At 38.4% G+C, this 13,909-nt stretch overlaps 1 protein-coding gene across 1 annotated transcript; it reads left to right on the forward strand.

Annotated features, from left to right (window-relative positions):
- Nucleotides 1–555: 555 nt before the first annotated feature.
- On the forward strand, nucleotides 556–6,926 carry LOC130926859 (kalirin-like). Its single transcript, XM_057852146.1, has 13 exons — nucleotides 556–639; nucleotides 687–849; nucleotides 2,185–2,353; nucleotides 2,449–2,515; nucleotides 2,599–2,708; nucleotides 2,954–3,023; nucleotides 3,101–3,190; nucleotides 3,277–3,369; nucleotides 4,451–4,562; nucleotides 4,647–4,837; nucleotides 5,199–5,297; nucleotides 5,541–5,683; nucleotides 6,593–6,926. Exons 1-13 carry the CDS (start codon nucleotides 556–558, stop codon nucleotides 6,717–6,719), a joined length of 1,518 nt encoding a protein of 505 aa, XP_057708129.1. The 3' UTR covers nucleotides 6,720–6,926.
- Nucleotides 6,927–13,909: the final 6,983 nt, after the last annotated feature.

Consider the following 13,909-nt stretch of genomic DNA (forward strand, 5'->3'; position numbering starts at 1 on the left):
ATTTGTTATCTATCAAAATTGTATTTATTTGAAAATGTTGTTTTAATTTAGCTAACTTTGACCCTTTTGGGAAAATTCATTTACATTTTTCTGTTGTCATTTTTATGTTGAGGCAGGAAAGGGAGGAAAATTGGTAAAAAGTAACTTAGTTACTTTGATAAGAAAGTAATTAGTAAAGTAACGAGATTATTTTTTGAGGCGTGATCAGAAATCAGTCATTAATTTACTTTTTCAACTAATCTGTGACAACACTGAAAACTACATTATGAAATAGAAGGGATATTGTTAAAAAATGCATTATGAAATAAAAAAAATACTTTGTGGAAAACTTATTTCCAGAAAAATAATATTTTATTTTACAACGTAAGGACCATATTACACAATTTGTCTGTTATCTATCAAAATCCTATTCATTTCAATATGTTGTTTTAATTTAGCTAACTTTGACACTTTTAGGATTCCATACAAAATGGGTTAATGTTACTGTAAAATGTTTGAAAACTCAATGTAATGTAAAAAACTTGACGAGTAAAATCAATTTGGGAGAAGAAGAAAATGGCTACAAGTGCCCCCATCACATACCGGAGATCCGAAGGAGGTGGGGTTAAGGTCAAAATCGAGATCAAAGAGCATGACAAGGTAAGAGCGTGATTGGTCAGCTTTTTGGTCTTTGATGTCACGTGCAGCATCACCTACAGCCCTACAGCATTCAGCAGATGTCATTCAGTCAGATGCTGCAGTTGATTGCACGCGACTCATCTGGAGACACACGACTCACTTTGACGAACTTTTCTACCACTACGGAACACCTTGGATCTCAACTTTTTGCAAACACTGAAAGCCTGGGAGGTAAGTTTGATTCACTTATAGTTGTATAGTTTAGTCACCGAATGATAGATGCTTGCTCACTTGAGTGCTTCGATGAAAAAAACTAAGCTGAGAACTATCAAATAACGGTGTAAAAAATGCTAGGATGCTAGCTTTTACAAAGTTAAATTTGTGGCTTTTAGTGAGCTTCGTTCGTCTTTGCTTCGTTATGCGTCGTGCCAAGTTGTTTCCATGAATTTAAAATTAACGTTTTATTTGTGACAATGTTCGACGGAAAATATCGGTAGTTTCAGCATCTTTTTTTCAGCCGTTTTCAACGTCTTTGTTATCCTTTTTGCCTAATTGTGCTTAACGTTTAACTGACTGGTATGCGTAATTCACTTTTGTCGGGTCGAAAACAACGGTAGCGTTGTGCTAAATTTCAGCCGTTAATTGCTAAAATGTATGCAGTATTTTGCATGCTGGTTATTATTTAATTCATCTTCATCATTAAACTGCTCGTGCTCGACGCCAAATGCGAAGGGAGCTATTCATCATGTTTTATGTTCAATCATTTGCACAGTATTTAACATTTGCAAAACTTTTTTCAACGTGCGATGTGATTTAAGATGAATTGAGTAGTTTAAACGGCAATGGGCCGTATGGGACACCCCTCTGTTATGCTATGCAGGTAGTGCGTTCCAAGAACGTGTATGCGTTTTTTTTTTTTTTTTTTTTTTTTTTGGTAATAAATAAACCACCACCAACAATAACAATTGACCTTAAACCCACCGAAATTTGGCATTCACAAACGTGGACATAACGTTTTGGCTCATGCAGGCTATAACATTTGTTGTAAAACATTAGTAGCTATCATTTAATTATTTTTTTTTTTTGTTTTTTTCCAGAAAAAAAATGAAATTAGAAATGAATAACATGTTGATTAAAAAAAAAAACAGAAATACACTCTGGTTATTGCTCCAATAACACTCTAAATTTGCTTGGGAAAGAAAAATCGTGATATTCATCCCATGCCATTAACAATGATTGACGTCCAGTTCCTTTTAACTGGGAGGACTGCCTGTGAATACTCACCTTTTGGTCTTTTAACTCAAAGAGCTGGCAGCGATCACTCACTTCCATAGCCTCTCCCAGTCAAAATGGATTGGACGTTGAGTGTTGTCAATGCATGGCAGCCAATGCGTTAAATGAGTGCCCCATGCCGTTATCGAGCTTTGACCTCTTAGGTGAACCTGGAAGATTTTCCACTGCACACTCGATGATCTCTCGTGGCCCACCATCACTGGTTTATTAAACCACTCGATGTGCCCATCAGTGCTTGCTTATTCATTTTTTTCCTCTACTTATTGTGTGCAGAATACATAATAGAGTGCTCAGTGGGTTCATCAGGCTCTGATATAGAGGGACTGTTGAGCAACTGCGCCGAGAATATGGTGACCAGCACATTGGAGCACCAAATGGACATCCATCCTGCCACTGCGGACGCCTTCAACGAAAAGAAAAAAAAGGCTGAGCGCAAAAAAATGTATGTGACTAATTATGCCATTAATGAATTTAATAATGCAGTTTGACAGACAATAACAACAGACACACTCATGCCTTGTTTATATTTTCATTTAGGTTTATTTTGAAGGAGTTGATTGAAACAGAAAAGGCCTACGTGCGAGACCTACGGGAATGCATTGACGTGAGTTTCTTTTCTATTTAAATGCTTTTTTTTTTTCATGACAATCTCTACAAACAAGTTTATCTTTGTTTGGTATCATGCAGATTTACATGGCAGAGATGTTGACCAAGGAGAAAGAGATCCCTCCAGGACTCGCTAATTTAGAGCACGTCATCTTTGGGAACATTTTGGAGCTTTATGAATTCCATCACAGGTAAGCATTAGCAGTGACTTTTCTCAAAAATGATTTATACTTTACGTAGAGTGGACCAAGCTTAACAAATAGGCTATTCCTGGTCAATTAGCAGTATCAATAATCATTGCCTTACATTACAGACATGACCACAAGTTGCACTTTTCCACATCATTGAATGAGATGTATGCAAACATTTAACAGCAATGACCACCACTCTTATTTTGAAATGTATTAATTTGCTTCCTTGCCCCATCTTTCTTCAGCATCTTTCTCAAAGAGCTGGAAAAATACGAGCACGTCCCTGAAGATGTCGGAAAGTGCTTTGTCACATGGGTATGTATATCGTTTCCTCAGTAACCATAATCTTACTGCAAAATGATCTTAAATAATACTGAGCATTTTTTTAATAGGCTGATAAATTCCAGTTATACGTGGAATACTGCAAGAATAACGTAGAATCCACTCGGCTCATCGTGGAGCATGCTGTGACCTATTTTCATGTAAGTTAAAAATCATGGCGATCGAAAATGAAACTACAAGACATGGAGCGTCATTGTCTTACATTCATTTCTCTCTTTCTCAACAGAAAATTCAGCAGAAGCACGGACTCGCGTACTGTGTCAACTCTTACCTGCTGAAGCCAGTACAGAGAATTACAAAATATCCACTCCTGCTCAAGGTATGGGAAAAAAAATCAAGTTTATTATTTGGTAAACCAACGTAAAATTGCAGAAGATACAATCACGACACACCAGATGAAAACACTTTAAACCACCGCTCAACATCACAATTTGTGTGTTCCATAGCACCTGTTCTCACTCAGTTGCTGTCTATAGTGGTTCTATTGTAAGATTTAAGACTCTGGCTTGCAGTTTTTTTTTGTATTTTTTTTTTTTTTTTTTTTTTTTTTTTTATAAAAGAAGCATTGCTAATTTACACAAAGTTATCGATTTTTGATTTGCAATTTCATTAAAACAAAAAGACACATCATAGAACATAAACTCACAGGCAGTGTTGTTTTTGGCAGCCCTTTTAATTCCAATCTTAGCGTCTTTTGGACGGAAAATCTTATTAGTCGATATTTTAGTTATTTCAAAATGTGTTCGTCTTCGTCTAGTTTTAGTCGACGAAATCACAAACTAATTTTGTCTACTTCTAGTCGACAGTTGCTCAAAATGTTTTCGTCTGTAAAATTCAAACGTTTTAGTTAAAAATAAATAAATAAACGTTCCCAGATATTCAAATGAACGTAGACAAACGAGCACATATTGTAACGTCTACAAGGAAAACACCAACTTCGTGATGAGCAGGAAAAGCATTACATTATTTTCAGTTAAACCGACTTAGAAGCCAAGAACTGTATGCAAAAACAAATTGTCCAAGTGTTTAGGAGGATACTTGCCATGCTGAAGTTGATGCTAAAGTTGATGTTAATGATGATGAAGTTGATGTTAAAGTTAATGCTAACTGTTATGCTATGCCGATGTGACGAGTTACATTTAGTGTGTGATGATCAACCAGCACAGACCTTTAATGGCTAAAGCAACATTGCATAATCTCTCTTGCCAAGATGAGATAACAAATGTTACCATGTGTTTCCAAACAAGCAAGATGGAACGCAGCCTAGCTTGAAACACGTTTTCGTCATAGTCATTGTTGATGAAAACAAAACCGCTTACAGATGTATCTACAGTATATTTTCTCTGTTCTATGGCAATAATTTTTTGCGACCTTTTAAATGTATTTTTTGCCTTTTTTAGGATCTGCTGGAATGCTGTGAGAAAGGGAAAGCCGAGCTCAAAAAAGCCCTTGATGTGACTCTTAGCATTCCCAAGAGAGCAAACGATGCCATGCATCTCTCCGTGCTGGAAGGTGACTGAACATGGGAACGATTAATTTGCTCATTGTTGAAGATACTGTAAATTTGCTTACATTGCTTAATCTCTCTTCCTTCAGGTTTTGATGACAGTATTGAGTCTCAAGGAGAACTGCTCCTACAAGACTCCGTCAAGGTGTGGGATTCAAAGATCCCATTCAAGATGGGGAAAAAAAGACAACTCTTCCTCTTGAAGAAGTCCTTGGTGCTCTGTAAGGTAGTCAAGGACGACAAGGGGAAGAGCAGGTACTTATATAAGAGAAAACTCAATGTAAGTCATCTTTAACACACTTTCTACCGATACAATCTTCCTCTTTTTCTTTTGGCTTTTCCCTTCAGGTGTCGCCACAGCTAATCAGTTGACTCTATCTAACCCTGTCCTCCGCAACCCCTGCTCTCACATGAACTACCTTCATGTCGTCCTTAACTACATCCATAAACCTCCTCTTTGGTCATCCTCTAGACCTCCTGCCTGGCATATAGAAATCCAGCATCCTTTTGCCAATATACTTACTATCACATGCCCAAACCACCGTCTGGCCTCACCGACTTTCTCTCCAAATCCTCTAACATGTGCTGTCCCTCTGATAAGCTCATTCTCATTAAAGACGATCATTCCATTTCTTCCTTAGGTAGCCGAGATAAAGCTTACAGAGCACCTGAAAGGAGACCCCTGCAAGTTAGCTTTTTCCTTGGGCCGAACCTGGACATCGAGCAAGATTGTTCTGAAGGTTAGACGTTCTTCCTCTCCTCTTTTCCTCCTTTAGTTTGACCAGTGTGAGATTTCCACACACTGTTCTAACAGATTAATTATTAAATAAATGTAGAAGAACATCATATATTTGTTAAAACTACACCGAATGAGAGGTGGTTAGGTGTTTTGTTCAGACTTGTGTGGAAAGACAGAGTGAAAATTCTCTAAAGTGGTTGATTTCTAAATGACATTAACCTTCAACCGTCTTTCTTATCAATAGGCTTCTACTCGCGAGACCAAGATGGAATGGATCAAACAAATCCGGAAGCTGATCCAGGAGCACACCATCCACCTGGGGGAGGCACTCAAGGAGCCAAGGCTTATCCCCAAAACTAATGCAGACAAGCTCCACAAGAGTCGGAGGTAACCAGGGAAACTTCAGGGGCTTATTGGTTTACAACAACTGACAAAAAGTGGTGCCTTTTTTAATGAACAGCACATCTGTTGGTCGGTCTTATAATGTTCTCACGTGTTGATTTCATTTGATCTACTTTAATCATGACTCTTATAATAATTACTAGCATAGACTTCAGTGTCAGTTGACGGGAAACAGGGCGTGGGGCCGCTTTGTAGGGGGCCTATTTTTAAAAACTTAAAATTCTAATATTTTCAAAACCAAACCGCTAATGACCAAAAACCAAATCAGGCACCTCACCTAGGCATATGTGAGTGTCCATAAGAAGCGGCATAAAAAAATTCAAAGTCGTTCCCTGATTTTAAAAAATCCAGATTAATTATTTTTCATATAAGTATAACAAAATTTAAAATGGCTATAAAAATCTCAGGTTTTATGCTAGATGCACAAAAATTGACAAATGCAGAGATAATCACCTATATTTTCAGGACCAATAGTAATATTTAACATATCGTATACGTTTTTCCCTGAAATAGCGACTTACTTTTTTTTATTTAGTCCAATTTTAACATAAGTTTTCAACAGCTAATAAATCACTCCATTCTCATATCAGAAATTTAATACTTGAGGAAAGCATGCCGAATCATCGTAATTTATACATATTTGTTAATGTGCTAGCAGAGCTAACTAATACAAGTATACAGAAAATATCGAGTGTGAAATGACTACTTTGTCTTGATTCACCCTAGTAATAACTTAATTTATGGCTATTGCTACCTGGGAATGGCTTTACACTTTGGAGATTCGGATTTCATCATGATTTATTACTTCCACATTTAGCATGTGATTAACTGTCATCACCTGTATTGAGTTGGAATAGATTAAAAACTGAATTGTTGTGTTTTTCTTTTTTTAAGGAATGAAAAACATCATGAAGGTGAAAGCAGTGAAATAGAGTGGCCAGTCGCAAAAATTGAGCCCTGCTGCATTGGAGGACCCTGGCTATTACCCGGATCAAAGGAAAGAGGGGTTCTTAAAGTATGAAATGCTAATAGTATGACATACAAATAGGGACTTACATAAACTTGACAAGATTCTGTAAAAAGACACCAAAGAAAACAGATTTGGACCATTCAAAAAGTCAAGTTTTAGATAATATATGTATATACTGTATATAATTTGTGTTGTTTTTGTTCATTTTTTCAAAAAAATATTTCTTGTATATAGTTGGATAAAAAATATATTTTACAAAATAAAATGTCATTGTTTTCTGCACGGAATGCGTTTTTCCTTGTTTAAAAATACTGTAATTTAAATACAAGTGTTTGTGGGGGCATGAATTGGTAGAAGAAATTAAGATTTGGAACTTCAGGTTTTTCTTCTAATGCGTTTTATGCATTTAATATCACTTCTCAAAAACAAGTAACATATCACCACCCTTAAGATTTAAAAATGTCCAAATACAGACCTTTGAGCAATTTAATGGGAATTCATCATCACGGTAAAATGTTGTTCTTTCCTACACTTTTAAGGGCTATACAAGAGGTTGTGAGATGGAAATTTGAGCGTACCATATGTGATGTGTTCTGTTCAGATAAGTGCTTTCAAATGAGTCTGCACCAAATTGTGTCCGTTTATGTGTGAATGCATGTATTATTGTTGTCCACATGGGGTCGCCATCCTCGTAAAAACTAAACGTTTCGTCCTTCCACGCTGGCTAACGAAGCCTGTCTTACACAATTGCAACTCGGGAAAAAAATGCTCCTCATGCAATACATTCAATGTTAATAAAAAAAATTAATGAATACAATTTGAACGAATAAAACATAAATAGATGCTGGTTATGGTTCCAAGTAAAACTTGGCGGGGGAAAAAAATCATTGTGCCAAACTCCTTGCATCAAGAGCGTAGGTTTGGTCTCAATATTGGTAGGGACGATATAACAGCATAACCAGCATGTACATTGTTTGCTGGGGACGGGACATTAATAAAACCAAACAGATTGGGTGAACGGGGGTCAGGGCTACATTTTTCACGAATATGAACAGAATTAATTGATAAGCTAAATGATCTGTTTAAATAAATCTGTATCGACTAATACAAATGTTCATGTGTATTGGTTCAGGGAATACACCGTTCCATTCAAACCTTTGTTTTCAAAAACTACTAAGGAAACATTTTGAAAATTTAAAATATAAATGTCTGAATTTTATTAGCAAAGTTAAATCGCAATACTTAACCATAACGTGAATTTACCATTGATTACTTTAATTAATTAATAACAGACACAATCAATACAAACTTGTTAATAATCTGTTAACTATCCAGGAATGCAAAAAGAGAAGCATTTGTCTTAAGTCCAATCAACACTGTCTGTCTAATTGAATATAACTGACAAAATTCTTAGTCAGGGAATAACAACAAATGAATAAAAATGGAGCCTTCCTTCAGATGAAAGGCTACTGCTTCCACATAATCGCTAGTGTTATCCCCTTTGACTGAAATAACTTCAGTGAGATGCTTTTGTAGCCATCTCCCAGTCTTTGACATTGGTCTGAAGAAAGTTTGCCCCACTCCTCAACGCAGAATACTTTCAACAGTGAGATGTTTGAGGGGTTTCTTGCATGTACAGCCTGTTTCAAGTCACCCCACAGCATCTCAATGGGATTCAGATCTGGGCTTTGACTTGGCCATTCCAGGACTCTCCATTTTTTTTCAGACAGTCCTTGGTTGACTTACTGGTATGTTTTGGGTCATTGTCATGTTGCAAGGTCCAGATTCACCTCAGCTTTAATTTTTTCACAGATGATCTCACATGCTCCTTAAGCACCCTCTGATACGATAGAATTCATGGTGGATTCTATGTTGGTGATCTGGCCAGGTCCTCCTGGAGCAAAGCATCCCCAAACCATGACACTTCAACCTCAATGCTTTACAGTTGGTATGAGGTTCTTTTCCTGGAATACTGAGTTTACGCCAAACATGTCCTCTGTTCTGATGTCCAAATAATTCACTTTTAGATTCATCTGTCCAAAGAACATTATTCCAGAAGTCCTGGTCTTTGTCTACATTCACTCTGGCAAACTTTAGTCTGGCCTTTATGTTCTTCTTGGAGAGCAAACATTTCCTCTTTGCACACCTCCCATGAATGTTAAATTTGTATAGTCTCTTGCTACCATAGTGGCATGCACTATCGCGTCAACAATAAGAAGAGCCTGATGACATTTTAGGGTTTTTGGAGACTTCTTTTAGCATCTTGTGGTCCGCTCTCGGGGTGAACTTGCTTGGACAGCCAGACCTGAGCAGGCTGGCAGTTGTTTTGAATGTAGACTATTTTTCGGACAGTGGAATGGGTGTTTTTATATTCTTTTGAGATCTTTTGAAATCCCTTATCAGACTCATTGGCGTATACAATATTCTTTCTGAAGGCCACAGACAGCTCCTTTTATCTCACCATGCTGTTTTCTTCCACCTCAACAGTCAGTCACTGTTGAACATATTCTGCGTTGAGGAGTGGGGGAAACTTTCTTCAGACCGATGTCAAAAACTGGTAGATGGCTACAAAAAGCGTTCACTGAAGTTATTTCAGCCAAAGGGGCTACCACTAGCTATTAGGTGGTAGGGTGTCCTAACTTTTTCCACAGTTACAATATGCATTTTTCTTGATATATTTGGTTTAGCGAGTAAAACAATCTAAATTTTTGTTGTTTACCTGCAATTAAATCACTTTCTTTTCCAGAGAAAAAGAAAACTAAGATCAGAAATTGATACGTGAACATTTCTTAATAAAGAACTGAATATTTAATGGGGTGTCCTAATTTTCTCACATGACTGCAGGCTGGACTTTCAGTAGCAAAATTAGTGGTGTGTGTTCCCCACCTCCACAATGATGACATCTTTTTACATTACTTACAGTGGCTGCTGCTGCTGCCGAAAAAAAACTTCTAATATCCCTCTTCTTCTAAAGGGGCGGCATATTGTCGACATGTTGTCTATGTCGGGAAGGTGTGTGTGTGTGGGGGGGGGGGGGTTCATTCCCTATTAGATGGGTTTGATCTCTGTAGGCTTCATTAGTTGTTGAAAATTAATTCGAATCTCCAAAAATTAGCATAGAAAATCCCTGATTGTGGAGGCGACAGCGCCATCTTTTAGGCAAAAGATACATCACTTGCGATTGCAATGTCGCAATTGGCTTTCAAACTTTACAATTTCATGTACAAATTTAAATGTGCTGTGATGATACGGTGTGGCTTTGAGTCCTCCACAACAAGATGGGTTTGATCTCTGTAGGCTTCATTAATTGTTGAAAATTAATTCGAATCTCCAAAAATTAGCATAGAAAATCCCTGATTGTGGAGGCGACAGCGCCATCTTTTAGGCAAAAGATACATCACTTGCGATTGCAATGTCGCAATTGGCTTTAAAACTTTACAATTTCATGTACAAATTTAAATGTGCTGTGATGATACGTTGTGGCTTTGAGTCCTCCACAACAAGATGCTAGGAGTGTTATTGATTATGTGTTGCGCCCGCAATGGTTCATGGGCAGTTGTGGCAATCCTGATTGAGAGTGGTGGTTACTGTTGTTGTGTTCTGATGTTTTCTGCTCCATAAAGGCGCTGTCTCTTGGGTTTGTGCGGTTTATGGGGCATAAAGCAACAAGTGTGAAACATAAAAGCGGTCTATCATCGCTCGCCACCATACTGTACTCAGTGATGAAGAGGCGTCTGCCCTTTAACCCCTTTATGGTGTCCTTTTGCTATTACTACATTCCTGCTGCATCTTTAAGGCAAGTATGTTTTATCTGCAATTCGGTTGTATTGCGTTCACATTACACAAACCCGAGCAATACGGGGCCGTACTGCTATTCTTCATAAATAAAATTCCCAAATTAAACTTTACTTTGGCCACACTTATTTAAATTTGTTTCACCGTGTTGAAAAACAACATCATGAAATATAAATACACAACTACCGATCCATTTCCAATCTGCCTTTTCTGTCAAAAATTCTGGAAAGGGCACTTGCGTCACAACTCCGAACCCACCTTACCGACAATAAGCTATTTGAACTTTTCCAATCTGGCTTCCGCTCACAACATAGTACCGAAACAGCACTTTTCACAGTTACCAACGACATCCTCCTCTCATCGGACTCCAGACAACCCTCATCCTTCTGGACCTCTCTGCTGCTTTTGACACAATCAACCACACCATCCTAATCTCCCGACTAGAGTCTGTACACATTACTGGCACTGCACTTTCCTGGTTCCGCTCCTACCTCGCCGGCCGACAACAATTCATCAGCATTAACAACTGCACGTCCCCTGCTGTTTTCCTACCCCAAGGTTCCGTTCTTGGCCCCCTCCTCTTCATTCTTTACATCAGGGGTCCCCGAACCACGGCCCGTGGGCCAGATATGGCCCTACTCCACATTTGGTCCGGCCCCCTGAACAATACCAGAGAGCATTTTTAATCTTTTTTTGTTGTTGTTTTTCTCACTAGTGTTATTTATTTCCTGCCCTTTTTCTGTGAAAAACTTGGAGAGGGTTATTTGGTTGTTATCTTTTTAATTAATAGTGTTATTATTATTTATTGTTATTATATTATATTATATTATTATTTTATTTTATTTACTTTTGTTCCGTGAAGAATCTAGTAAGGGTTATTTGATTGTGGCTTTCTGAAAAACAATACATTTTTACATTTAGGCACTCCTGCAATCGTCACACTTTTTCTGTTACAAACTGACCCCGGCCCATCATCAGAGAAGGGAAAAGTTATGTGGCCCTCACAGGAAAAAGGCTGGGGACCCCTGCTTTACATCCTCCCCCTTGGTCAGATCATCCGTAAATTTGGACTGCAATTTCACTGCTACGTGGATGACATCCAAATATACATCTCCACAGCACCAAATCTACACTTCATAACTGCCTCAGTGAAATTAAATCCTGGATGCAACTTAACTATCTTCAACTCAACAGTAACAAATCGGACATAATCATCATCGACCCTGCAGCTCACATCAAAAACAGTCAATTCACCCTTACCATCGACAACTGCACCCTCCCTCTCTCAACACACTCCCGCAACCTAGGTATCATTTTCGACAATAAACGACGATACGACCAGCACATCAACCACATCACCAGAACTGCCTTCTTCCACCTCAAGAACATAGCCCACCTATGCCCAGGGGTGAAAGTGGCTAGAATTTCATGCCGGAACTCCCCGACGTGAAGGTCGCCATGGAGCCAGAAATTTTAATTGTTTATTTCTTTTTGTGTGTGTGTGTGTGGGGGGGGGGGGGGTCAAACCTCATAAGCTACTGAAATGCAAAGAAAGCTGTTTTAGCAACGTTATTTCTATAACACATACAAAAACTGATTTTCATTCAAAATTGTATTTTTTCAATGATTTGCAAAATATACGTTAACAAAAACAGCAATAACCCCAACCTACATCTCCTAATTTTTATTTTCCCTCATTTCTTCACATACAAAATGCCAAATTTTAACCACTTAAGAATATTGAATATATATTAAAATTGAAGTTAATGTAAGCATTGAGTTTTTTTTAATAGTAGAGATATAAGTAACATACATTCAGAAAAATAAGTACAAATGACTTATATTATGCACAGTGAAATGGAATATATTTTGAAGATCGCGCAAACATTGACTTTTTTAAATCATAAGGAAATGAATAAGTAGCCTAGCATAAATGAACAAATATAAGTCCAAAGTGCACATTGACAGCTAAGATGTTCTGAACCTCTCCATCAGGGAAAATAAAACTAAATATGATAAATAAGCCTCCTCAACTCTTTCGTTGCTCTTAAAGATTTAATCCATTATATGTTGCATTGCAACAGGCTTTTTTTTTTTTTTTTTTTTTTTTTTTTTGCTGTTCCAGAAAAATGCACATTGGAACCAATCAGAGTTAACCATCTCTGGTGATCACATGTCAGCCAATTGAACAGATAAATGAGTCCAGGCGTTTTGCTTTTCTGCGTGCATTCGCACATTGACCTGACTCATCATCGTCAGACTCAGAAAACTGCAGCAGCTGGGGAAACCTCCATGCTGTCCGTGGAATAAAATCAATAATAAATATTGGTGGAAACGGATTACGCTACACAAGCCCTTTATTATGCTTGTTGTTAACACTTGTGTATGTAAATCTGGTGTTGGTAGATTGTTTTCTTTTTGGAGCTGAAATGCTTGTGTGGCAGCTTAGCATTTAAAAAAAATTTTTTTTTACAAAGCGTTTTGACAGTTGCTGTCATATTTTCGGAATCAAAGCACCGTGTGCCGGAACAGCATTCCGGCCCTGAATCTTATACCAGAACTGCGTTCTGGCCCTGAATCTTGTACCGGAACTGCGTTCCTGACCGTTCTGGCCCACTTTCACCCCTGCCTATGCCCCTCCCACACCTACTCTGCTGCAGAAACCGTCATTCATGCATTGGTCACCTCCAGACTCAGTTATTGTAACGGCATTCTTTTCGGATCTCCAGCCAAACTCCTCAATAAACTACAATGTATCCAGAACTCTGCTGCACGCCTTCTCACCCGGACCCCCTATAGACCCTACCCACGTGACGTCACAACTCCGCTCTCCTGAATGGTACCGCCCAATTGTCCGTCAAAACATAGTGTTAACCTGTTACGGCTACGTACATTCCTCCTATTTACGGCGTGTTTTTTGCTCCTTAACATTAATAATCAAAATGGTGAAGGCGTGTGTGGCTGTTGGTTGCACTAACAGAGAAGATGGAAGGAGAGACTTGAAGTTTTACCGTATTCCGAGGGATCCAAAGAGGAGAGCGAAATGGACGGCTGCAATTCGACGTGAAAACTGGGCACCAAAAAATCACCACAGACTATGTAGTAGTCATTTTATATCCGGTAAGATGCATTTAAGATATACTTAGAGGGTTTTGGGCTGACAAATAACCACAATTAAGATCATTGCTAGTTCATTGCCATTTCTCCCCTTCCCGGACAAACATTTTCTGTGGGACGGTAACCTGGGCGTTTAGAGGCATGGCATTGGTGGATACCCTCTTGTTCTCAAGTTCGGCAGCCAAACACTTTAAGACCTGGTTGTGGCGCCAGGTGTATCTTCCTTGTGTCAGGCTGGCTTTGCAACCCACCAAGATGTGTTTGAGGGTTGCTGAGGCTGCACATTGGTGACAGGCTGGGTCCTCTCCATACCAAAGATGAAGGTTGGC

The sequence above is a fragment of the Corythoichthys intestinalis genome, chromosome 12 (genome assembly GCF_030265065.1).
Source record: "Corythoichthys intestinalis isolate RoL2023-P3 chromosome 12, ASM3026506v1, whole genome shotgun sequence".
Lineage (NCBI taxonomy): Eukaryota > Metazoa > Chordata > Actinopteri > Syngnathiformes > Syngnathidae > Corythoichthys > Corythoichthys intestinalis.

Bases quoted from the DNA above. Each gene is read 5' to 3' on its own strand.
- LOC130926859 (XM_057852146.1), top strand. From the start codon at position 556: ATGGCTACAAGTGCCCCCATCACATACCGGAGATCCGAAGGAGGTGGG. The intron at 2,516-2,598 runs GTGAGTTTCTTT...GGTATCATGCAG, and splicing joins ACCTACGGGAATGCATTGAC to ATTTACATGGCAGAGATGTT. The intron at 4,563-4,646 runs GTGACTGAACAT...CTCTTCCTTCAG, and splicing joins GCATCTCTCCGTGCTGGAAG to GTTTTGATGACAGTATTGAG.